This window comes from Podarcis bocagei (genome assembly GCF_964188305.1).
Source record: "Podarcis bocagei genome assembly, chromosome: 9".
In the NCBI taxonomy this organism is placed as follows: domain Eukaryota; kingdom Metazoa; phylum Chordata; class Lepidosauria; order Squamata; family Lacertidae; genus Podarcis; species Podarcis bocagei.
The window spans coordinates 32,296,667-32,323,267 of record NC_138134.1 but is presented as its reverse complement, the minus strand read 5'-3'; the positions used below and the strand labels follow the sequence as shown (position 1 = coordinate 32,323,267).

Here is a 26,601-nt window from a genome sequence, read left to right as displayed (position 1 = left end):
CGTGTGCTGCTTTGGTTTGCCAGAAGCAGCTTAGTCATGGAAGCTGTACGCTGTACGCCGGCTCCCTCGGCCAATAAAGCGAGATGAGCGCCACAACCCCACAGTCGGTCACGACTGGACCTAATGGTCAGGGGTCCCTTTACCTTTACTATATATATATGGCAAAAGAGAAAATATTTACGGGCATTATTTCAAAGCTTTTAGCCAGGAGAATTCCTAATTCTTAGCCAAAATAAATGGGCACCTCACTTAAACAATGTTTTTTTAAAAGAACATTTTGTAACCACAAAATTACAATAACAAAATCCCCATCTCAACTGATTCACTTTTCTCCTTTCAATCTTAGTTGTCAACCTGGCATAGAAGCCAAACTTAAATTTAGCAGTGTTAAAAGAGGATCAGTGTTTGGCTCTGAATATTAAGAGAATACCTACAACAAACAATTGAGCAACTTTAATGCTGTGCCTTTATGAAGTGGGTTTTATTTAAATTCCCTGTTTAAGATACTTAGCTTTATATTTCTTTCAAGTTATACAGCAATGTAGAAAGCATATGAGTGTTTATTCTTCCCTGTGTATATAATCTCCTTTATATTTGCAAAACATTACACACATGTAACAGTAAATATAAGTCCATTATATTATGACCTTCAAATGTCGTTGGCAGTCAGTTTTGCCCTACACTGTTGCTAGATAAACTTTGCATAAAAACACCATGCCACCTACCTGGCTGGATGCATTGAGATTGAGATACCTGTACTGACTGGTACCGGACTATAGGCCAAAATATATTGAGGGCACCTGCTTGGCAAAGGCCATTTTATACATATGCATATAAATGGAAGGTCAGTATATAGCTAACTTTATCGTTAATTAATTTGTCCTGGTGCAGGGAATGTGTGACATACCCTCAGGTCAGAAAATCAGCAGATTGGAAGTGCACACATGCCTCTGTGATCTTTTCTGATGAACCCAGCGTTTGGGCAACAGTGTATGAGTTAAAAATATGTTTTGAATCAGGAGTGGGGAACCTCTGGTCTGTAGGCCAAACTTGACCTGGCAGGCTTCTTCACTTGGCCCATGAGACCCTTTTCCTGAAACCATGTTCAGCTGTTCCACATCTGACATCATATGGGACATTAGCTGGCAAGCAGGTAAAGATGCAGCTGCAGAAAGCAGGATTAATCCTCTAGCAGATAATTCCACAGGCAGTGTGCCACTACCAAGAAGGCCCTGTCTTGCATCAGCACCCAGTGCGCTATGCTGGCTGGTGGGACCATGAGAAGATCTTTCCCAGATCTTAATGCTTGGGCCAGCACATGTTGGCTTTGTGTAGACAAAGCCCTACAGCTTCCGTAAAACTGTGCCACCAATTCCCAACCCACAGACCCACTCCGGGAGGATGCCACTGTTGGTAGTATCCAAAGCCACTGAGAGATCAAGTTGTTTTTCACCCCTCTCTCTTTCAATAAAGGTCAGGGCAACCAAAGCTGTTTCACTGCTGAAACCAGATCTGAAGACATAGCCCATAGGAAGCTGAGCCAGATCATTGATCTCACTAGCTCAGGGGTGGGGAGCCTTTTGCCCTCCAGGTGTTGACTCTCATCACACCTAGCATGCATGGCCAATGGCCAGAGATGAAGTTGTGAGTTTAGTTCAGTAACATCTGGAAGACCAAATGTTTCCCACCTGTGAGCTAGCTCAGTATTGCCTACATTTGACTTGCAGCATCTCCCTAGGGCAGATATGGATTTTGGCTAACATCCGTGTATACGGCTTCCTGTGGGAGTGCCCTGAATGCAGAGTAAACAGGAGTACGCACACAGCCTTAATTAGAAGAGGCACCCATATTGAAACTGCACCGTTCAGCCATTAGCTATACAGCTGAGTGGGATGCAAAGGAGAGATACGAACGTGAGGTAGGCATGGACTTTGCTAAAGTGTTTTATCTCGTCGTCAGCACTGCTGCTGTAGTGAAATAAAAGCAGCATAATTAGGCACACAATTTCCTCTAGCGTGCACATTCTCCTGGTGCCTGATCAGGGTTCCTAATTAGTAGCACGATACCTTTCAGCTTTGGTTTATTTGACAGTAGGAATGAAGCTCAGTAACCTTATGCATTATACTCTCTAACGGACAGGGAAAGAGAGCCATCTGGTGGCAGGCTTGCCGTGATACTGATAAGTAAACTGTTCTTGTAAACAGAGCAGCATTAGGTGACATTCTCAGGAAGTGATAAGCTGTGAAATAAAACCACATAATGGATACACACGGCATATTTGGAAGCGATTCACATGGAGAACAGATGGCATGTCCAGTGTTGTTGCTCTTAATAGCTTATAATTTCTATTTTCTGCTGACATAGGCCACCCAATAACCCAGTAGGAGAATGCATGAAAAAGGTCCAAGTAAACTGCTTAAAGAAACTTTTGTGTGCTTTTTAATGTCCATTTATAAAAAATAAGTCTACACTTACTTCAGTCTTCGGTGCATATTTATACTAATTTATGACACTGATCCTAGCTGATTTCTTCCCAATTTTCAGAGGTGTAAATTATAAATGCACCAAGGTAAATGGTGTTATAAATGATTTGGAAAATATGGCAATTACGGTAAACAATTGCAAATGTATATGCCTATAGAATTCCAAGGTTACAGAATGTGTGACAGAAAGCCAAATAACGTCTTATGTGGAAAAATCTGTGATTAGATCTCCAAACATAATCATCTTAATCTAAAAGTAACTTGGGGGGCATGTCCTGATTTTGATATCATGCACCCCAAGAACTGCCTAGAGATGCACAGGGGGAAAGTACTACTAGGAAAAGAAGGGAGAGCATTTTGCTACCACCATAAAAGGATCAGGTCATATGGAAAAGTTTCGTCATATTAAAGTTTGGTCTGCTTCCAAACAACCTGTTTTATTAACTATTCATCCTGATTTGTTTGCACAAAGTTTGCAGGGAAGTTTGATGTTTACTATTTCATGAGCATTTTTCCCAATCTTTTTGCACAAAGTTGTTATCTGGACTGTAAGCTGTGGCTAATTCATCAATCTATTTATATACTAAAAACAGTGCTTTTTCCCCTTAAAAAATGTCTAGGGGTACTCTATTTTGACTCAAGAAAACCACCATTTTATAGTCCAAATGGCTGTTTTTCAGTTCTTACATTGTTTTGGAACGTACAAATTTGATAGACATGGCTTTAAGAGTGAAGTGAATTAAATTTCTTCCTTGTTGTTGCTGGAGACTGAATCCAGAGTTTAACTTACTTAAAGTTTAAAAGGTATTTGGGGGATTTCAGACCATGCATCTTCTTTCAGGATAACTGCTTAGACAAGCTGATGTCCATGGACTATTGCTTTTGTAGACAAATTATTCACCTCATGGCACCCACATGACATGTATACATTATTATTTTAATATTTCCTTAGAAGCATCTCCCACTCTGCAGTGAAGCCCCTGAACTTAAGAAGGCACTTGGGTATTGGGTACTGCGTGTTGCTCATCATGGGAATTTCCATATTGGCTGCTCTTGAAGGAGGTAGTTCACAGGATTTTTGTTTACCATTTCCTCTCATGTTTGCTCCTGTATTTCCACCAGAAAAAGCATTCCTTTCCCTGACCCCAGTTTGTTTTCTAAATATTTGTGATTTGACACTCAATAGTCAATGCTTAAATTGTGTTAACAGTTTGAGCAGAGTCTTGAAAAATGGTAGCTTTTATTCTTGTTTTAGAACAAAATATATACAGTTACATGAACACCATAGGCAGCACACAACTTAATACCTCTGTCAGCAGAGCATGTTAGCTGTAGTGCTGAATATAGGAATACAAGAAAGAAAAGGAGTTTAATTAAACTCATGCATGACACTTTTCATTGGATTTTACTGAAAAGAAATACTTCTAGACACAAATTGGTATTTGCTGCTGTCTAGACAGAACTCACAGGATGATATGTTTAAAAATCACAGACAAGTCATTAACACACTAGTATAACCATATTTTTTTTTTGCTCTCACCTTTTAAGGAAGCTTGGCTCACTATCACACAAGCTACTGTATATAATGTTTAAACTCCATATTAAAAGCTTATGGCACAGTTTCTTTTCATGTGGCTTACAATTATATATCCATAGAATGTCAAAATTTACGCAGTCCATTTCATCCATTGATACTGTCCTGTCATAGGTTGACGTTTGCTAACTTAAGGAATGGCTCTTGCATATTTCATGGAGATGAAAGTGAAGAAGTGCAATAAATATCAAAGCATATCGAGAATACAGCATGAGCCAGCGTTTCGTGGCCTTTAACCCAACTATTTCCCTCAGTCTCATCTGTTCGCACAAATATTCCAAAGTGATAATGGTTAAGAGACCACTGTGCAATGTATGTTTTGCTAGGAGGCACCATTCTGTAACCTCTGCAAAAAGAAGAAGCTCCCATACAATAGAGACATCCCAAAACCTGTATGCACATCTTTGTATTTCCATATAAGTTAATTTGCAAAATAGATTTCAGAGCTGTTTTGAAAGCAAACGAAAACACCATTAACTCAATGTTCTCTTATCAAACTAACTCTGTTAGTACAGATTCTGCATTGAGTTACAAGATTATTGTAAGAATTACTATGAAGCAAATTTTGGAGAGCTATCAATGCATTGAAGCAAATTCTACCCCAACTGAGAATTGGAATTACATGTGGAGGGTTTATGTTGTGCTCTTAGTCTTACTGACTATGTCACTTTTTTCAGTTACAATTTAAGCTGGGCTGAATGATAATAACAAACAGTTCTTTCATCTAGTAGAAAATATCATGAAGTAAAAATACAATTTTTATTTTTACGGTTAGAGAATTTATTACCCCCAAAATATTTTTAATCTAACTATTTCTTAACCCTAAAGAATATTCCTTAAAATGATTACTTATCAGTGCTGTAACAGGCAGAGCTATGTTGTATTAGCATTTATCTTTCCTTAAGTCTAAAGTGCACGTTTAGATTGCTTTATAGAACTCTACCTGGTATTACACAGACAAAATATGTGCTTTTAATAAAGATTTGTATCAGTACTCTCAAATATAATAATTTATAATAATGCCTAAAATAAAACTCAATGAAGAAATATATATGATTAAAATGGAACTGGTGGGAAACAAAATGTTTATTTTTTAACATCTCCAAGCCCATTTAAACAAATGGTACATGCACTCAAAACTCCTCTAGCTATTTTAAATACTGGGTCATATTTCCCTCTGAAATAACACCTCTTTCCCTCCACTTATGGAAACTTCATGGTGAATGAGAAGCAATAGCACATTAGCTGCTATACTGAGTAGTACAACCATACAACTTTACGATATCTTGCATCTAAATGTGTACTAAGCTGACAAGAATTGAGCTGCTTTAAATTCAGGAGACTGATAATAGTGTAATATGCCTGCAACACAGGATAAATTGTAATGAAATCGTTCCTCGTTCTCCCTTAACATTTTACGTGGTTATAATCTATAAAAGAAGTGCCTCATATGAAGCTGCTTTTATGCCTGATCAAATCATTTGTCAATCAAGTCCAGTATTGTCTAGTTTGACCTATAGCAGCTCTCCAGGGTTTCCCTCAGAAATCTTTGATATCCCTTTCTGCCTGATACTTTTAAATGGAGATACCAGGGATTGGACCTTGGACCATCTGCTTGCAAAGCTTGTGGTCTTCCAATAAGCCATATCCCATCCTCCATGGCTAATGTGTGACTAATGCTGTCCTGAGCATTAGTGCGCACCTCAAAGCTATGTTTCCTTGTGCTTGTTCCAGAAAGAGCGCCTGCATGATTACCTATAACTTCACTTTCCACTCCTTCAACACTCTGATGGGAAATCTAAATATCTGCCTGCCACATACCAGCTCAGGAAGCAGGAGATGCTAGTGATCAGAAGAGATCAATTGGATTTCATCAATTGAAATGCATTTCCCATTGCATGGTCTTATGACCAAATTGTTCTCAAAATATCCTGTGGTACCTTCTTCCGCATATTCTACAAACAATGCTCTCAGTGAGGGTTTTTTTAATGTCCTCAGGTAAAAAAAAGTAGGCTCTCACCTCAACTGGTGTCTAACATAAATTTTAACACCCTAGTGGTCAATATTTGCGTTTATGCATCTCCTGCAATGCCAGTGGTCATTGATCTCTGTCTGCCCCATTTCAAAGCACTTTTTAGGTGGGGCAGCACAGATTAAAATTGTGCCCAAAATACATTAGGTATGCTGTTCCTTTCAGGGAAGAAACTTCGTAGCCACAGTAGGGAGAATCTGAGTGTGTAAACTGGATAGTGAAGTGTTTGCATATGTTCCATAAGGATATAATAATGATACTTGCCTAAGATAACTGAGCCCTTTGATCATAATTTGGGGCTGAAAAGGTCTTTCATATTTCCATATGGATGTGGACTACAAACAGTTCTTGTGTTAGTGGACTCCGTAATAAATAATAATATTTAGAGAGTGGAGTAGGAAACAGAACCCTATTCATGTGGCTAATACATGAATGAGAGGTATAACTACTATGCTGTCCTTTATGGTGTGCATACATGTCCAGTTCTGCACCCTGAAGTTCTGAAGGTGGAATCAAGCAAACCTTAAGCAAACCCAATGTAGTTGGGAGCCCTGATCATATACAGGACCTACACAAGTACAACATATGGGGCTGAAAACACTGGAGGTAAGGCCAAATGATAGTGTTCCTATCAATGCATTAGCTGTCTCCATGGAAATACTAATGCCTGGAAGGGGTTAGAGACTGAAAGAGATAAATTCCACATATCTCCACTCATGAATGTTTTGAGCTTCACATATTTCCATACGGCACATAAGAATCCATGGTTCATTTAAGACAGCATTTTGGTTCCAACAAAAGCCAGTCGGATGCTTCTATTCATGAAAGGGCTCGTCTACAATTCCACTCGTCCCATGTCTAGAAAGCATGGGTCCAAGTGGGTTCCCACTTTCCCCGTGCTTTCAAGACAGGGATCTGAGTGGTTTTGCTTTTGCTCTTTCATGCTAAATCGGGGGTGGGGGTGGGAATCTGTAGAAAACGTGATTGCCGTTTGTTCCAATTCAGCACTTTACTCCAACCTTGTTTAGAGGTTGTGAAGTTGCATCTGATTTTTGTTGTTGCTTTTTTTTGTGTGTGGAGGGGCATGAAGTTCAGCCATTCTGGTGTCTCTGCCTCCTCCCTTATCCACGACTTCCAACACTAATTTCTTCTGGGTTCGTTCACAGGCAAAATAATGACCACCATGTTGCAAAACAGTGACATCAGATCAAAAGTGTTGCCCAGTTGCCTAGGCAATGCAGATACACTTCTCTGACTTTCTGTACTTTGCTGCCTGCACGACAGTGATTGAAGATAGGAAGAAATGTCCATTTGACTAGGAAATGTGGGGATGCTTCATTATCTTCCGGCAATTTGCTGGAGATCTTCCAATTTTCTGGCAAATGGTTCTTATCATCATGACTGTGAGCAGCCATGAATAACAAAATTGATGTAAATTGGATTCTCCCCCCTGCTGGGGATTTCACACACTGAGTATGTCCTAATTCACCCCAGAATTTTGCAGTGGCTTATACTTCATCTCAGTCCCAGCCGTAGCACTATAGGGTGTCTCTAACATAGAGCCTGCAGTAACCTGAATACAGGGGGAACATGTTTGCTAACTTTTGTCACTTTGCTAAAATCACTGGGGGTTTTGTAACAGTGCACTAAATCCATAAGAAGCATTAGTTTGTGTGACAGGGTCTGCAACACCATTCCTGGATTTATTTGTGTGATAGGTTGTCATATGCCTGCTGGTATTTTAGACTTAATAAAATAGGCACTAGTGGGTTGCTGGTATTTTTTGGTGGCATGAGACAACACAAAACCTTCATTTATCATTCTGCATTGTAAAGAAGTGAAATGAATTTGATGATATGCCCTTATGCCCCAGCTTTATCCCGTTATCTGCACTCTATATTCAATGAAAAAATAATTTTGTGAGTAAAAGTTAAAACTTAGTTTATAATGCTTTGTGCAGAACATTCCCCTAGGCCAGGTTAAAGGATATATCTTAGTATCACACTCATGGCTCATGAACTGGGAAATACTGGATTTTCTCTGTAGGGCTGCTTGCCTCCACTCTTTCAAACTCACCACCTTTCCCATAGAATAGGCACCTCATCCTGTTCAAATATAAACTATCTCAAGCCAATTGTATCCTCAATAGGCATGCCTAACTTTTTATGCTGAGTTACCAAAGTAGTATGGCCACACAATCTGTGAATACTGGAAAGAAATCTGAGAGGGCTCCCCCCCTTTTTTTCTATTCATAGCCCTAGAGTGTCTGTAGAATTCTGTTATGTTCAGAAATGGTACAAAATTCATTTGTATGAATATTTACTTAGATTTAACAACACATTTTAAATCCTTAACCTTTGTATTGATCACACTGAAGGCAGATTCAGAAATGTATAACTGAGATGGCACAGTCTTCACAGATTGGCCACGCCACCTCAAGTTTTGCATTGGGAATCAATTGTTTGAAAGTACTTGCTCAAGAAAATATCTCCTGACACCAATATACAACTATGTTCGAGGTGTTTTTGACACAGGGCACAATTTGCATATGGTTTCGACCCACCCATACTTAAATGGATCTATTTAAATCAAATTTGCTTTTTCTTTTTTCTTTTTTTTCTTTTTAAAGTCATCTTAGTAAATATTTCTATAACAGACACATTACGGAAATAGTTCTGTATCACATTTGTTCTTATTTAAAAATCAAAGTAAAACTTCAGCTTTGATTTTATTTTTCCTTCAAAGCAGCATGTTTTCTCTCCCCTCTCTGGTGTTCAACAATAAACTCTTGTGGTTTTTCTGTTGGCACACTTTCAGAACATATATCATTCCACTGCATTAGATATGCTGTAGAACAATTATATTCTGTCTTTGCTGATGAGAACTGTCAGAAGAAACAAAAAACAGCTTCTAGGTGCAAAGTTCTATTCTATATTTTCTTTTAAGCCTATAACATAATATATAATTATTGAGAGAATTAATTTAAAGGGCTGTGCAATTCTAGAAAAAGGAAATAAATTTCCTTAATTTAAATACCTAGATGAAACATCGTACCAGGAGGTGTGCTACATTCTATTTCCACCATTCACACTGTGGCCCTGCAAACTATCCCCAATCAGGGTTTCCCAACTACGCAGAGCAGATATTGGGAAATGTGGATGGGTGGGTGGAATTGGGAGGGAAGGGAACAAGAGCAATTCCTATTTGTGCAGGTAACAGTCAGTTGCACAAGTAGAATGCCATAGTTGGCTATCCGGTATCTTTACTAAAGAATTTGACTTTCATGGGAAGGTTTTCGTTTCCCCCAATTTTGTTCTAGCACTTCTTTTGATGTTGTTCAGCACATATATATGTAAAGTCAGTTAAAATAAATGGGAGCTACATATGATTTTCAGCATGTTTACCTGGAAGTAAGTTGAACTGATTTCAATGACACTAACTTCCTAGTGTATATTATGTGTATATTACAGAATCAAATATGCGCCACTGCCCCATAATTTCAATAGCTTTAAGCATATTTAACCTCCATGGAACAAAATCCTCTCCCTTTCCAGGGCCCTGGAAGTTACAATACTTATTTGAGTGACTGAGAATATCTGACCTCACATCCTATCATGTAGAATCTATGTTACATTTTAGAATAAATACCAGAAGCAAGTGATCTGTTTACTCAACAGAAGGTCTAGCCTGCTGAGTCATACTCTCTGTACTGGTAAAGGATGTGATTAGACAGTTTCCTGCCTTGAATGCACAGAGAAATTTTGCCAAAGCATACTTTTTCTTTTTATAAAATGGCCAGCAATCAACAAACTGATTATTCCAGTGCAGAACTGAAGCCTCACCAGAAACACCAGCAGCATTTCACAGGATAAGTGGTTTGTGGATTGTGTCATTATGAAGTATTTTATGAGATTTCTCTCTTTAATGTGCAGCCTAATATATGCTTGGTGTTTATTATAAAAGACATTGGCAGTGTCTTTAAATTGAGAAAATGTGCTTCATCACTTAAAGGGAAACTTCTTTTTTTAAACAGCCCCCCCCCTGGCAAATCTTGACTTATAAAGTTTAAAGGAAACTTTAAAGTGGAATAGCATTTCTGTTAATATGGCACTTTGCTGCAAGAAACGTCAGAAAATACTATACCATTATGGAACAGCATCTATAAACACATTGGCAGTAGAGTTTTAATTTAGTACGTTGTGGTTTTTCTTTGCAAAAGCTGGCTACTTTTAGCTAATAAGAAGTTGAATCACTGTTGCAGCAGATACTGTAGCTTCTTCGGATTCCACTCTTCTATCCTTTTGCGACTTTGCATAGCAAGTCAAATGTGATTTTTTCCCCTCCACGCCCTTTATGAGCCAATCGGTATTTGTACCATAGTAATAGAGAACCAGAACCGTTAAGCACTGGAAACCTTAATCTTGTTTTTGGTGAATGTCCTCGTGCCGAACGATTTTGTAGATGACCCAGTAAAAAATGTTGAATATCAGAAAGGCTAGTGGGAAACAGGCTCGGGAGATGGTGTCAATTTTCTTGGCCCGATCAATGAATACCTTCCTCATGTCTTCAGGGCTTTTTGGTGCAGGTTGAACTGGATTGTTTGGTGCTTTTGGAACCACTCCATCTTTTGCTTGTATACATGGCGGCGCCATTCCATAGCCTGTAAAACTGAACCGATTTTCTCTTGAATCTTCATCCTGTAAAAATAAACAAACAGGAAAAGTCTTCACCTGGAAATTCTAACAACTGAAATCTATAAAGACCCTTTATATTATTATTCAAAAAAATATTAAAACTATCGCTCTATATCCTCCCCGTCCACAATATAATCAGCTGCTGCAAATGCAGTAATACCAGTAGCCCAACTACTGCTGTGTTGGCTGCAATTTGATTTCTATTTGAGTCACAATTCAATAATTCTAAAGTAAGATAAAGGGACCCCTGACCATTAGGTCCAGTCATGGCCGACTCTGGGGTTGCGGCGCTCATCTCGCTTTACTGGCCGATGGAGCCAGTAAAGCTTCTAGGTCATGTGGCCAGCATGACTAAGCCGCTTCTGGTGAACCAGAGCAGCACATGCAAATGCCGTTTACCTTCCCGCTGGAGCGGTACCTAGGTATTTATCTACTTGCATTTTGACATGCTTTTGAACTGCTAGGTTGCCAGGAGCAGGGACTGAGCAATGGGAGCTCACCCCATCATGGGGATTCGAACCACTGACCTTCTGATTGGCAAGTCCTAGGCTCTATGGTTTAACCCACAGTGCCATCTGCATCCCTTAATTCTAAAGTACTCATTGGCTATTTCATCTATGAAGCATGTATCCTGGTTCCATCAACTCCTTCAAGCTTCTTGCATTGAATGAAATTGTCTGAATGGAGATTGTAAACATGGCCAGTTGAACATCTTTTCTGCGATCTGGTGAATTAACATTCATCTGGACACACTAACAGAAACCCCTTCTGACCTTCCTGTCCAATGTGGGAAGTCAATTGCAGGGGTTGTGGAGCAGTATTCTCTCCTTTCTGTATTCACTAAAACAATTAAATCTACATATCTGCATAGGGCTTTTGACATCTGCCCATGTCAGAAATTTTAAAATCCAATATCTGTTCCTGCCTGTCACTGAGTATTATGTTTCTTAGGATGTTATCTTACATCTGCCTATAGATGATCTTGTTAGCTGTAGCCAGTGCTATTTTTCTAGAAAAAGAAATGCCGGAATTCACCACAATTCTGTTAAAGAACAAGGCAGTGGCACTCACCTGAGAAGTGCCAGAACTGAGTTCTGGCAAGTTTCAGCTGAAAAAAAGCCCTGGCTGTAGTTGGATAGATTGTAGCTTTCAGTTGCTTGCTGCAGTGGAGGACAGTATATAATAATCACACCTCTCATAATAACTATGTTAACTTGTGATCCTGGGCTAGAACTGGGCTGTTACCAGGACACATGCAATAATAGTTATTGGCCTAGACAACCATTACATGTGTGTACAGTGGTACCTTGGGTTACGAACTTAATTCGTTCTGGAGGTCCATTCTTAATCTGAAACCGTGCTTAACCTGAGGTGCGGTTTTGATAATGGGGCCTCCCGCTGCCGCCGCGTGATTTCCGTTCTCATCCTGGGACAAAGTTTGTAACCCGAGGTACTACTTCTGGGTTAGCGGAGTTTGTAACCCAAAGTGTTTGTAAACCAAGGTGTTTGTAACCTGAGGTACCACTGTACTTGGTTCAGATGGATACTGAATTTTGGATTGAATCAGGAAGATTCAGAGAGATTTGGGGATCTTCCAAGGCAAAGTGGGTCTCCTTTGAACTGAGCTGCTCCTGAAGCATCAAATAGACTCAGATTGTTGGTCTCTTTGAAATTTCAAGTGTCTAATGCAAAGATCTTTTTTTTTTTTGCATAAGGTCAGGAAGGGGACTTTAGTTTTCTTTCTGACAGATCTACCTTCCAAAGAGGGAATAACTTTTCTACATTAGGAGTGATGAAAAAGAAGGAACTGACTGTTCTCAGCTGAGCATAAATTTTCCCGCAAAACCCACAAACTGCTTTTATTGATCACAAGTCCTTATCCCCTGCACCAATTAATTCTCCTGAAACATTACTGGTTACTGATCTGCAAGCATTTCTACAACATTTGCTATTTTCATACATAACTTTGCCCAAACCACAGGAAGGTAAGTAAATCCTTTTCTTCATTTAGTTCTCCACCCCCCCAAGGGGTTTCAAAGGAACCCAACACAAAAAATGTTGCACCTTTGCTTTTGAAATCTAGCATTTTTGAAAACCTAGAAGCACCTCTTTCACATATACTGCTTTCATACCAACTGTCTACAAAACAACAAAAGTTGGTGAGGGTTATTGGACAACAACACACAACAAGCAAGCACTTTCTGGGCTACCTTTTGAGTGCTGGCTGAAAACTTTTCTATTCCACCAGGACTATGCAGGTGATTAAGAATGCACACTTCCACAATGGTTAATTGGTTAATGTCTGTTTTTAACCTTTCTATGTTTTTTATTGTATGGTTTTGTGTTTTATTGCTCTAAAACACCTTGATCTAGTTTGTATGAGGTAGTAGTATATACATATATTAACAAATAAAAAATAACCTGGGAAAAGAAAAACCCCTTTTAAAACCACCCTAAAACTGTAAAGGCTGTCTTGGTAGAAACTTCCTTGTACCTGTCCTCCTTACATTTGATGGTACTCCTCCCCTGAGAAAGGGAAATGCCACCTTGCCAATGGAGTGGAAACAACTCCATCAGAAGCCCCTCTGGTTGGCTGCTGGAAGGCTCCACTGGCTGGAAGCACTGGCAGAGGAACAGGGGTGCAGAGGGAGCGGACCGCCCCCGGCACGACTATTATGGTAGGGTGCCATCGCAGCGGCCCCCCACACGCGTGCAGTGCACCCCTGAGCACCGGGTGCCACACCCCCACAGGTGGCACGTCACACCCCCAAAATGTGTGTAATGTCCCCGCAGGTGGTGTGCCACACCCCCAGGATGTGCGCCACGCCCCCAGGGCACCATCACGCCCCCGCCTGCTCTCTGCCCCCGGTAGCGGAGCATGCGGCTTCGTCACTGGCTGGAAGGCTTTGCTGGCAAGACCTCCCAAGAACAGGATGTGAACATAGCTAGGTATCAGTGTGTGTTTGTGTGTGTGTGGAGTTTCTGAATCATCTTTTCCTGTGTTTTCTACCTCCCCTTTTGAGCTAGAGACAGCTTGCATGCAGCAGAGCAACTGTTGGCAGTCTGAGGGTGGGCCTCAAAACCAGAAGATTCCTGACTTTAGTACTGCTCAGTACTGGACAGTTTCCAGATTAACTCTGACAAGATAATGTCACGTGAAGATTTTTGCCATGGCATTTTAGTATGTTGAATATTCCATTTCAAGGCACTCCCTCGTGTGGTGAGATGTGGTGCTTTGCCCTCCAAGGGAACATTGTTTAAGAAAAAACCCCTGTGCCCATTGTGTAAAATACTAGTTTCCTCAACGTGAAACCATATTCACACAAAATGAGATTGAAAGAGTTACCTGTTGGTAACCTTTTCACATTAAAAGGTGATGTGTGATTATGCCAAATGATGGGTAAAGGTTGTAATTAAAATTATTAAATCATTAATTGATTTTAAAGGGTCTTAAAAACAAAAGAAGGCAATACACAATTATTTTATCAAGAAAGACAGATGCATTATTTCCATAGAGTACCTTCTAGAGGAAACATGACACAGAGTTCCATGACAAGGGATTATTGTTTCTAGGAGACTTCTACACTCCTAACTTTCTTTAGACTATGTACTTAGTCTGCAGCTGAGCTTGATTAAAAATGTTCAGTGCGAAATAGTGAAATCAGTGCAACAATAAGAGGAAATTGCTTTCAAAGCCTGCAGGTGTATCCAGAAAAACTCACAAACAGGATGAACTGAAAACATTGACTGGTATCCAAAGAGAGCTCTTTTCAACAAGAAAGTCTACATTGGTTTTCCTGCAGGTATGGCTGCCTCCCTACTCCGATAAACAAAAATAAATGAAATTTGAACACAACAAGGAAATAAATAAGCTGTGGATTGCTAACAAATGAAGAATAACAACGATACAAAATGAAAATAGGACATGAATGATATGAGATATGACATGATTCAATTTTTTTTAAAAAAATTGTTTTTACTTCAAATACTGTGAAATATAACTTCATTATAGTTAATCCTAGGCAATTATATATAAAGCTTGATATACATGGTCAGCAAATGTCAGGCATGTAGATTCTACTAATATGGAACCCATTTTAAACCCCTAGCAATGTATTATATTATATTATCATTTCACCCTGTCTCTGTATCCTGCATCATTCAACGGAATGAAGTCACATTCAATATATTTTTTCCATATTATCCATAATTCAACATTCTCTTATTGCCTGCAAATAATGCGATTGCAATCGTTTTACTATTACTAACATTGTGCTGCCACAGTATGGTCACACCTGTCTGCCATTTTTGGGGACATAGAGATGAATTGAACTACCAGATTCTTTTCTAGAAACGTTTTGGGGAAATTTAATCCCACCCGAATTAGATTTTGGATTTGTAGTGGCATCTGGTAAAATGACAGGATGATTTCTAAATGGCTGTCAAATGGCTGCTAGATCTTGCCACACATATGTGATAGCCTTTCATATGGCACATGGCCATGAGGGCCAACAACACTCTCAGGCTATACCTGTTGATGGAGATGCCCACAATCAGTTGTAGCAGGCTGAGAATATTCTGAAGCTAGTATTACCCCCCCCTCTCTCTCTCACACACACACACACTCATGTGAACTGGGCCTTTCTCAGATAAAAATAATAATCTGATTAATTTTTATAGCAAGAGGACCTAGTTATACATACTTAGAAACATTTACAAATATTCAATCCATCACCTCTCGACACCACGTCTTTTTGAATTGTTGTGATATTAAAGATTGTACCTGATTTCTGCTGCACTGTCTCCTGTTCTCCTTGACTGACCAAAACTATAAGGTCTCACATACCACAGATGTACTTTATACCAGGCCCCTTAAGCTTACTCTGGTGTAGGGCCCTCATGAAGTATCCACTTGAGAACATTTAAGATTATGGAATGCACCTGCCACTCAGTTGCATGGTTGAATCGTTGAAGCTTCCAGAACCTACCCCACCGTCTCCAGTAGCTTTTGAGAAATGCATATGCTTCTTTACAAAGACACAGTAGGAGTGAAGCAGACAATATTAGATCATTTCACAATGGTCATGTGTGAAGCATATTAATGCTCCTTTCAAAGAAGTAGATTTGGAGCTGCCTTAGTAAATGGTGAGAGGTTGCTTCTTCTGGACCCTGGGCACAAGGGGCACCCTATCACTGACTTATTTGCTTATCTACTGAAGGTCTCTCAGATCCTGGCAGTGCTTTAACATTGCCTCAGTATAGGAAACCTTAATTGTTTCTTAATATTTATATTGTTTTTGCAGAAGTATTTAGTTGTACCATATTTAGATGTATTAATTTCTAAACCATGTTTTGAGGAGAAAGAAAATCAGATGTGAATTCTATGTTACGAGCTCCAAATTAACCACCACAAATTTTATTTCCATGATGAAGGGAGGCTGAACCTCTCTAGTAACAATATGTATCATCACACAGAAATAGTAATGGAAGTTCACAGAGTCCACATGGAAAGACATTAGTTCAGACAAATGGACTGGGCCTTTGTTAATGACTGGGTAGCATGTTAGGACAAATGGGACATCTTCTACATAGTTTACCCTTAAATTTATATTGTAGATTTGAGGCAAAGTCCCGTCTATGAATTCTGTACTTCTCAAGCCATTGCTACGCCGCAATGATTCATTGATTTCATTTCCATCAAGCACTCCCTCATAAAACTTTCATCAAAATGGAAGGCAGACCACAAAGACAACAAAAGAAAATAAAAGGGAAAAAAGGAAATGATTATTAGTGAAAAAACATATAATCAACCTAGTCTACAAGTAGTATGGCATTTAGAACTTGGGTTAGAAAGTTGAAGAAAAGTAGAAAAGTAAATAAAGACTAGTAAAATGTAGCCTTACATGTAACACTATATTTTCTTCAACACAAGCACAAAATTAGTATGCATGCTTGCGTCTTTTAAAGTGGAAATGCCAACAAGCAAAGCAATATCCATATGTATCATTTATTTATGATAAACCTCCAACTTACTCTCTGCAACCCCTGTAAGTGCTTTTTAAAGGGCAAAATGGGTGTGAATTTTAGATGTATTCATCCTAAATATCTTTAGATCCAGTTCATGAATTTAGTGATACTGATTCATGCAAAGGCAAAACCCCAACTTGCACAGATGACTGCAGAATCTTCAAAATATAAGTATACAATTTCCCAACACCTCTTCCAAAAGTTTCCAGTTGCAATCACTATTTTTTTAATCAGCTGCTGTACGTTTTCCATGCTTGCATTACTGATACCCCTCATAGATGTGATGTTCTCTCTTCTCAAAAATATTTCAGAAGGTACAGCTCCCCATCATTATGTGGGGAGCCCACTTTGTGCAATGCCCATGTGACATGATGGGAGGGAGCCCCACTTCCTCCCCCTCAGAACCTCCCTTGAGGTCCAGGCCTATCCTGCTCATAGAAGCCAATTGGAAGTCCAGAGGGTGGAGCTGGGCAAGCAGATCTGAAGGATAACCTGTTTCCACAGGCCTGTTCCTAGATTATAAATTTGGGTATGGACAATAGGCATGGCACTTATCTTGTTGTCATGTTTCCTACCCACCTTCTTTCAGATAATGGGCATTGTTGCTATGGGCTTTGGTTCATCACTGGTTAATAGGCCTAGGAAGGAATGTTACTTGCAGCTGCAATTGACCAAGAAGCTGTGATATATATATATATATTTAAAAAATGTTTATTGTCAAAACATTTATTTGGTTGGGATTCATAACATATTGAAAGGGGGACCCACCTCATAAGGGGTCTTGGGAGTGTCTCATTACAGCATCAGAATATGCTTGAGGGGCTGAGCTGCCCCACATCCAGGCTTCTGAGGGGTCTATGGTTTGCCCACCATTTGGACTAGGGGAGACATAGGACAGCAGATGTTGTCTGCTTGTTTTGTCAGGATACTTGCCTATACTATGTCAAAAGCTGTGGCAAGTTCCAATCCACATCAGTTTTCCCGTGCGTGTGCCGTGCCTGTAGAACATGCCATAAAGTGTGAGGGCCACATTCTCTCTCTTTGCTATAATAATGTTTTCAGCAGGTAGTGCGCAAACCTGTCCATGCATTTACTTAAGTCTGTAGCATTAGCTTCTGAGTATTCTAGACAGAGCTGCTGAAGTCAATTTGCAACTGCAGCTCAATCCTGGAACTATGGTGCAGATTTCAAGGTTAAGCATCAATTGACTTTTCAATATCTAATATTCAGTCCTCATCCAAAAGTATCTGATCTTTGACATGTAATATTTTATATGCATCAGTATGCAGTGTTCGACACATTGTCTATCAGGACTGCTGGTTCACCATATTTCCCCACATATTATTTCTCATTGAGCAATATTTGATACTTGGAATTTGATGGCACTTGATACCCATCATTATTAAATGATCTGTTATTTAATAATCTGCACATAATACAGAATTTACTATTTAACATTTACTGGTAGTTTTTTGCTAGTTCTTGTGTTAGTTGGAAGCTATAAGTGGCTATTTGCTCGGCTGCCTATAGCAGGAATAATCTCCAGACAAGTGGTCAGGATTTTAGTTTAAAAAACAAAAGAATAAGAAGATAAATGTTGGCATTTGTGGATGGTGGGTGTCCCCCCCCTGCCCTTAAGGCCTAATTTCTCATGTGGGCATTTTTTCAACTAGAGGCTCTCCGAAGCTGGTGTTGTTTTGGGAAAAGGTCAAGCCACTTGTTTTCTCCCTCAATTATATAGCTCACTAGGAAAAATAAGTAACACCAAAAGCATGTTTGAATGACATAAATTGAAGTGATACATGGAGTGATTCCATTAAATGAATGCTTGACGAGAATAATAAAAAAGGAAAACCTAAATGGAATCTCACAAAATATTTACGTGTCAGTGGTTGGCTGATCACAACTTCACTCCAAGAACTAATAGGAGGAACTGTGGAAGGGTTGAAAAGGGTGGGGGGGGGGAAAAGTATTTTCTACATCTTGTCCTAGAACAGAGACTGGTCCAACACTGTAGCTCTGATCATTTCACTTTTTCAGTCTACTACAGTTTGTTGACCTGGATATTCAACCAGAAACCTCTAACCAGAAGACTGTTTCAGCACTAATTCCTGCAGTCTCAAAACGTTGTGTGTGTGATGAGAGACTGTGCTCCTATGCATTTCCCATTGCATATAGATTGTAAGGAAGGTGGGACATACACATCTACATCCATATAAACACAGGTTTGACTGCAAAAAGAATCCTTCCAAAAAGTGGAAGAATTATGGAAATCAAATGTACCCCTGTGCAAATATACATACCGGTATTTGTTCCATGCTGTATCATGCATACAGCATTTGCAGTCTACAGATTATAGGAACAGAGCATTATTCAGCAAAGCAAAGGAGGGGAATTTAGCTAACAATGGTTCTCCAACCAGGAAGGAATGTAACAATTAAATGTCAATAATCATCTCACCAAGGGACAATCCAACCAATCATTCATTCTCAATTCTTGAATGTTGAAGTCAGATTCCAAAATCATTAACAGGTTTCTAGATCATTGGCCTAATAGTGTATAAAATAGCTATCCATATGTGAGAAACTCTGAGTGGATGGCATATGATTATTGAATAGCAGTTTCATTATTCTGACCACATTCCCATATAGTATTTAATATTGCTATGTCAGAAATGGAATACAGTAGTACCTTGGTTCTCAAACTTAATTCATTCTGGGAGTCTGTTCGACTCCCAAAACTGTTCGAAAACCAAGGCATGGCTACCGATTGGCTGCAGGAGCTTCCTGTACTTAAGCGGAAGCTGTGTTGGATGTTCGGCTTCTGAAAAATGTTCACAAACCAGAGGAGTTACTTCCAGGTTTGCGACATTCAGGAGCCAATTTGTTTGGCAACTAAGCCGTTCGAGAACCAAGGTACGACTGTACTGTGTTAAGCAGCACATTTCTTTGATCAATTTACACAGCATGCTTCTAATGTTCATGAAAGGAAATAAATGTAGAACGCAACATGGTTGTATCCAACTAAGTCATATTCATAGTAGACCCCATGAAATCAATGGACTTAAATGAATTAATAATAATAATAAAAAACCCAATGGATTGACACTGAGTAAGCCTTAGTTGGATAGAGCCCTATGGGAAATTTTTATTTCTTGATCTCTGCTCATTTCCTGGTTAGATAAATTCCAACTGGCCAAGTTTTTTTCTTTTTTCTTTTAACCTGACTGCAGATTAAAAAGAAAAAGAAAATTAAAAGTCCTAAACTAGAAAACTAGTGACTGTTTAACCACTGTCAGATGGATAAAAAATTAGAAACTAAGCTGTATAATTATCTGAGATCAAAAGGGAGAAGCAAAGTAGGATATTGCAGGTTGTTAATGAAATCCAATTACATGTTCTAATTTACCAATGAGAAAATCCATTCCTCTTACAAACTGAAATGGAACCAACTATTTGCCCGTGTTCACTAAAATTCATTTTTGTTCCATAGGGGCTTCAGCATGATACAGATTCTCACTTCTGCAGATTCTTTCACATTATAATCTGGATGATTGGAGCTCATCTGCTAGCAATGTTAAATACTTCTAAGTTCTAGGTCACCTCCAACTGCATAAGCCTATAAAACATCTGTGCATATGTGTATGTATTTAAATTTGTGTTGCATTTGGTACCAAGAAGAATATTGGAGTTAACTCATTGTCCCATGAATACCAGTCATTTTATAATATGATAAAACATTTTAAGATTTGTCAAGACTCAGTGTCGTGTGACTGAATTTTATTCCTGCTTTTATCTGGGAATAAAGATGAATGTCAGTTTTGAAACAGGAGGACTTTACAGCCCAGCCCTCAATGAGAGTTACATTAGTCACCACCCATAAGGAGCTGTTGGGTTGTGGGATCACATTGGCACTCTTCTTGTCCTAGGATACTCATTTGCATCTATTTTTATTGGTGCAAAAAAGAAATGAAAATGTATTACAACTTATAAAATGGTTGATGTCTATCAAGTTGTGTGTGGGGTGAGTGTTAAACATCTTGCATTGTTTTGTTCCACTTACAACATCTAGAGTGCTTTACTTTGAGCATGCCACCAGCCAGGTGCTCACAGGTGTCATGGCACCCACAAAGTCTTCTAGTAGTGCTACACACTGAGTTTCGTTTCCCTCCCTCCCTCCCTCCCTTCCTTCCTTCCTTCCTTCCTTCCTTCCTTCCTTCCTTCCTAGAACGCTTCTAGCCCTCCCAGGGATGAAGTTATGGGAAGGCACCTTATAAGCAATTTATGTGAAATGAGAGTGGTATGGTTACCTTACATTTTCCCTCCAGTACTGAGGAATGCTCCCTGTTGTTGTTAGACAGGAATAGCACCAGTTTGTGTGTGAACGCCATAATCAGGACCAGCAGGACACAGCTGACTTCCCATGGTAAGCACAGAGTTGTTAGGGTGGTTGTCTCTCTAATTTTGTATTACGCCATGCTCTTTGTGGCAGACATTTTGTTTTATGCCATTCCCCCTCCACGGCAACCATTTTGTGACAGGCACCCCCAGCAAATTCAAAATGTGCCCACTAGTAAAAACATGATTGGAGACCCCTGATGTAGAGAATGTGATATGGATTTGCGGTAGCCGTCTGCATCCATATATTATTTCCTGCTGCAGTTTCCAGCCCCTTCTTGTTCTCCAGAGGATCAGTCATAGCTGTCCTTCCTTCCTATGATGCAACTATGTCCTCAGGGTCCTTGCACCCCTGCTCATATTCCTAACCCCTTGGCTATTTTGTGGGCTCATCTTCAACTTGCTGCACAACCCATTTTAAAAAGGTCATAATAAATAGATAAACTCATATTGACTCTGTAAGTGTGGAACCGAACTGTTAAATACATGCAACGTCTAATTCCCTCTCTTGCCACTCCCCAATACAAAAGTACCAAAAACAAGTCTTATATAAGTAAGTAGATTAAACAAATGTGAATACATCTATCAAGGTCTTCCATTGAACCATAGTAGGAAATTATTTTAACACATTTCAAACCATCAGTTTCCATCGTGAAGGGGCAATCTGCTAGTATTCTCAGAGGGTGAAATTAAACTCTGTGCAGCAAGCTTCCACGAGGCTCTTGTCCCACTTAAATCCCTTTTTAATCCTTTCTCTGAAGGTTTCAGCGGGATTTGTGAATTACACAGGCCTTGTGCTGACCTTAGGCAGACAGAATGTTATCCTGTGTTAACATGTTACTTGTACAGCCACTCCTAAGACACTGTACCATTGTTACAAAGCAGACAGCCCTTTCTGCTGCCTGTATTTCTTTAACCTATGGCTGTCATATTTACCTTGTTCTTCTTCCTCTTTCGGTGGAATCTCAAAAGTTCTTTATGCTGCCTTGACACAAAGTTTACAGCTGCATATTCCAGAAGTGCCGAGAATACAAAAAGCAGGCATACAGCCATCCAGATGTCAATAGCCTTGACGTACGAGACCTATAGATAGCACAGAGTATAAGACTGCTCGTATTAGAAACACAGATGGGAAGTGCAGTGTCTCCTAATGTCAAGGAAAGAGAAATGTGTTTCCCCAAGCCCAGAGAGAAAGCTAGTTTTACGGGGGGAAAGGGCAAAGGCCAAATCTATATTTCCCATAAAAGTAACATTTCCTGAACACTTCACACTAAAAGCACTATCCTAAGATTTCCTGTGCCATTACATATAAATATATAGGGTGAAACCTACCAGCTATTGTGCTAACACAGCATTGCAAATCATTATTCTTTCTTCTTTGGCAATCATTTGTAGCTGAGTAAGATTGTCTTCCATAAACACGGTTTTAACAGTGAGTCTGTAAGTGACTATGGAGGACGATTCTGGAGCCACACGTCCTTCCACAATGGGGACATTGGTTTCTGGGCAGGAGTTGAACATGGTGTGGATTTGCCAAGAGTGCCTTTCTCTTAGCACATTTCTCCCTAGCGTCCTGAGTTCGAATGTCTTCAAAACCCATGACACCTTTGGTAAAGGCTGTTTTCCAATTGGAGCGCTCACAGGCCAGTGTTTCCCAATTGTTGGTGTGGAAGGAACAAAACCCCAGCCCAAATGCTCACAATTTCACTCACTGAATATTTTTGAATCTACAAAAATGTCTTATTATTCTAGATAGGACTATGTCTTTGAGCTCCACATGTCCCCACATGGTCATATGGTTCCCATCCCCAGCTTAGATGGGTAGAGTTCCACAAATTAAATTATTTTAGGATTTAAGCTGGTGGTAAGATCCAGTGATGCCAGCTGCTTTTGGAATGGACTTCTGTTCATGTAACAGCACTTGCCCTTCTCTTTCCGCTGCACCCACCTATCCTTGAAATCTACATTGTGGGGTTGGGGAACCCACTGTGGAAAATGGGGGGGCAGGGTTGCAGGAAGAACAAGAGGAGAGTCGTATTGCATCCATTTCCACAACACTGACACATACTAAAATCAAGAGCAGATGAGCTCAGATCAGGCATTTAGCTTTTTAAAGTTGTTTGCCTGAATAGGAAAGTGAAAATTATGTGTATTTTGTTTCTAAGATCATGCTCTTTACAAGGAGTATTTTTTATAAAGAAATATTTCTTAAAACAAATTTTAAGTGCTAGTGAGGAATAGATCAGTTCTCTTTAGATGTTTAATCAGATTTTATGAAAATATTCACTGTAAGCCAAAAAGGAGCTGATTCACTTTGTTAAAGCATCTATAACTTTTTTTTTGGGGGGGGGCATATGTTTTAACTACAAAATAGTACATTCCAGCTATTCAAAACAGTCAGAACTTTAGCTTTGCATCAAAAAGTCTTTGGAGCTAGAAAGAAATATTTTAACTTTTCTCTTATGAATAGTTGGGATGTAGTATATATCTAGAAGCATTTGGAACCATTTAAAGAAGCAGCAAATATTCCACTTTTAGGTGCTGAACACAGTATTTTAGCCCTCACCACATCCATTATGACAAAAGAAATTAAGCTACACCGCCAAGTGGACTATTTCTTTTCTTCAGAGACACTGGCCAATTCTTTCTCAGAACTGAACACCTAGTAGTAAAAGTTTCAAACAGTACAACACTTCAGAGCACTTTTTAGTTTCAGTTATATTGATGTACTGTTCTGTTGAAGTCAGCATCAGGGTTTCTTCAAAGTGAAAGGAAATGGAATTTGACCTTGAAACAGTAAATCAAATAACAGAGATCTCACACTAGTGATGCTTTATGTCTGCCATCACCTTGTGAACTACAGGGAATTGTAAGACCTGTATGTACAAATCAGGGTGTTGTAACTGCCAAAAATGTGTTCAGGAGAAAAATAAATAAAGCTACTACTTACAACTATATTCACTATTTTATGGCAATGGGTATCAAGTGGCTATTGCACAAGAGAGTTGCAATACTACTTCTGAGCAGCAGGTTTTGTAATCATAGATTTATTATCATACCTAGTTCAAGTGCAGCTATATAGAGATTTACACATATAATTGAAATAAAGGCTGAAGTGCACTACACAAATGGTTTAGCTTTAATCCCAAAAACCTGCCCCTCTTAAAAGATCTTTCAAGGTCTATGAAGGTACACTAGCCACCCCCCATCCAGATTCTGCTGAAAACACACTTTCTCTTCAATTATAATGTTTGCAAGTATCAATAGCATGAGATACCCCATGATTTGTGAATCCACCCACACTGGATTCTTGGTGGTATCTGGAGAAAGCCCAAAACTTACAAGATGATGGGCTAAGACAACAATGAGCATTTACAAAGATTATGACCAGGAACTGGTATTGTTTGCCTCAGGGAAGCTATTCTTGGTAGCAGCATCATGGCAACTGCAGCTTCAGCTCTAGCCCTCAGCTTGGATCTCAGCAAATCTCTGGACAGTTCCACATGTGTGGGTCTAATATAACTGCCTGTCTTAAGTACTTTTGCTTCCAAAAGTAGTTGTCACCAGAAAGCTCCGTTAACTGACCCTAAGAGCTCCTGAGGGAATGTGGCACAAAAGGAAGTAGATCTCCCCGGGGCTAAGATCCAAGATGTAACTGAACGACTGCAAGGAATCATAAAACCCACTGACAAATACCCCTTCCTCTTGGTTCATGTGGGAACCAATGACACTGCAAGCAATAGCCTCCAGAAGATCAAAAGAGACTACGAGGCTCTGGGCAGGAAATTGAAGCAATTAAATGCACAAATTGTCATCTCATCTGTCCTCCCAGTTGAACGACGTGGCCCAGGGAGAGAGGGAAAAATAGTGGAAGTGAACAGCTGGCTTCGCAAATGGTGTAAACAGGAACGGTTTGGATTCTTAGATCACGGACTGCAGTTTCTTGAAGATGGACTTCTGGCAAGCGATGGGCTGCACCTCACAACGGTTGGGAGGAATGTTTTTGCCAAAAATCTCAGAAACCCCATCAGGAGGGCTTTAAACTGACTAATGTGGGGGAGGGAGACAGTGCTCCTGAAGGTAGGAGTCTATCAATTGATGAAGATGATCATCCAAATGTCATAGACCAAATGGAGCAAACAGCACGCAGACCTAGTGGTGGGAGGAAAAAATCCTTAAATAAGAGACATGGGGGAATGATTAATGGACTTCAATGTCTGTACACTAATGCGCAAAGCATGGGAAATAAACAAGATGAGCTTGAGCTCTTGGTACAGCAAACTAAATATGACATAATAGGCATCACTGAAACCTGGTGGGATAAGTCCCACGATTGGAATGTAATAATGGAGGGATACAATCTATTTCAGAGAAACAGACCAGACAAGAAAGGAGGAGGAGTGGCGTTATATGTCAGGGATGTGTATACCTGTGAAGAGATCCAAGATTTAGAACCTCAAAGCCAAAGTGAGAGCATTTGGGTCAAAATTAAGGGAGAGAAGAATAACAGTGACCTCATTGTGGGAGTTTACTATAGATCCCCAAGCCAAACGGAGGACATAGATGATGCCTTCCTGGAACAGATGGCCAAGCATGCAAAAGGAAGGGAGATAGTAGTAATGGGGGACTTCAATTACCCAGATATTTGTTGGATGTCAAACTCAGCCAAGAGCATAAGGTCAAACAGATTCCTCACTGGCCTTGCAGACAACTTCATTGTCCAGAAAGTGGGAGAAGCAACAAGAGGAACAGCCATTTTAGATCTGGTCCTAACCATTGTTGATGACCTGGTTAGTGGGGTAGAAGTGGAAGGATCATTAGGCACGAGTGATCATGCTCTTCTGAAGTTTACCACACAGCGGAAAGGAGCAGCCAAGCACACTAGGACTCAATTTCTTGACTTTAAGAAAGCCGACTTCATAAAACTTAGGGAAGTGCTGGGTGAGATCCCATGGACAGTAATACTAAAAGGAAAGGGAGTTCATGATGGCTGGGAGTTTGTTAAGATGGAGAAAGTAAAAGCACAATGTCAGGCAATACCAATGAGATGGAAACATGGAAGGCGCCTAAAGAAGCCAGGGTGGCTATCTAAAGAACTTTTAACTGAGTTAAGATTAAAAAAGGATGTGTACAAAAAATGGAAAAGGGGGGAAACCACCAAAGAGGAATTCAAACAAATAGCCAGCACGTGTAGACACAAAGTCAGAAAAGCTAAAGCACAGAATGAACTCAGGCTTGCTAGAGAGGTTAAAAGCAACAAAAAAGGCTTTTATGGGTATGTTCGTAGCAAAAGGAAGAACAAAGAAACAGTGGGGTCACTCAGAGGAGAAGATGGTGAAATGCAAACAGGGGACACAGAAAGGGCTGAACTCCT

At 39.7% G+C, this 26,601-nt stretch overlaps 1 protein-coding gene across 2 annotated transcripts in view; it reads right to left on the bottom strand.

The window, feature by feature from the left end:
* Positions 1–3,704: 3,704 nt before the first annotated feature.
* GLRA3 (glycine receptor alpha 3) overlaps positions 3,705–26,601 on the bottom strand; it is a 76,710-nt gene continuing 53,813 nt past the window's right edge. The window contains exons 8-10 of one of the 2 annotated variants that reach the window (XM_081208964.1): positions 22,164–22,310; positions 16,401–16,520; positions 3,705–10,806 (exon numbers count right to left, since the gene is read on the bottom strand). In XM_081208964.1, the coding sequence (XP_081065090.1) occupies positions 10,525–10,806; positions 16,401–16,520; positions 22,164–22,310 (549 nt within the window). In that variant the 3' untranslated portion in view covers positions 3,705–10,524. The remainder of the gene's footprint in view (positions 10,807–16,400; positions 16,521–22,163; positions 22,311–26,601) is intronic. The other variant, XM_081208963.1, reaches the window with a different exon arrangement.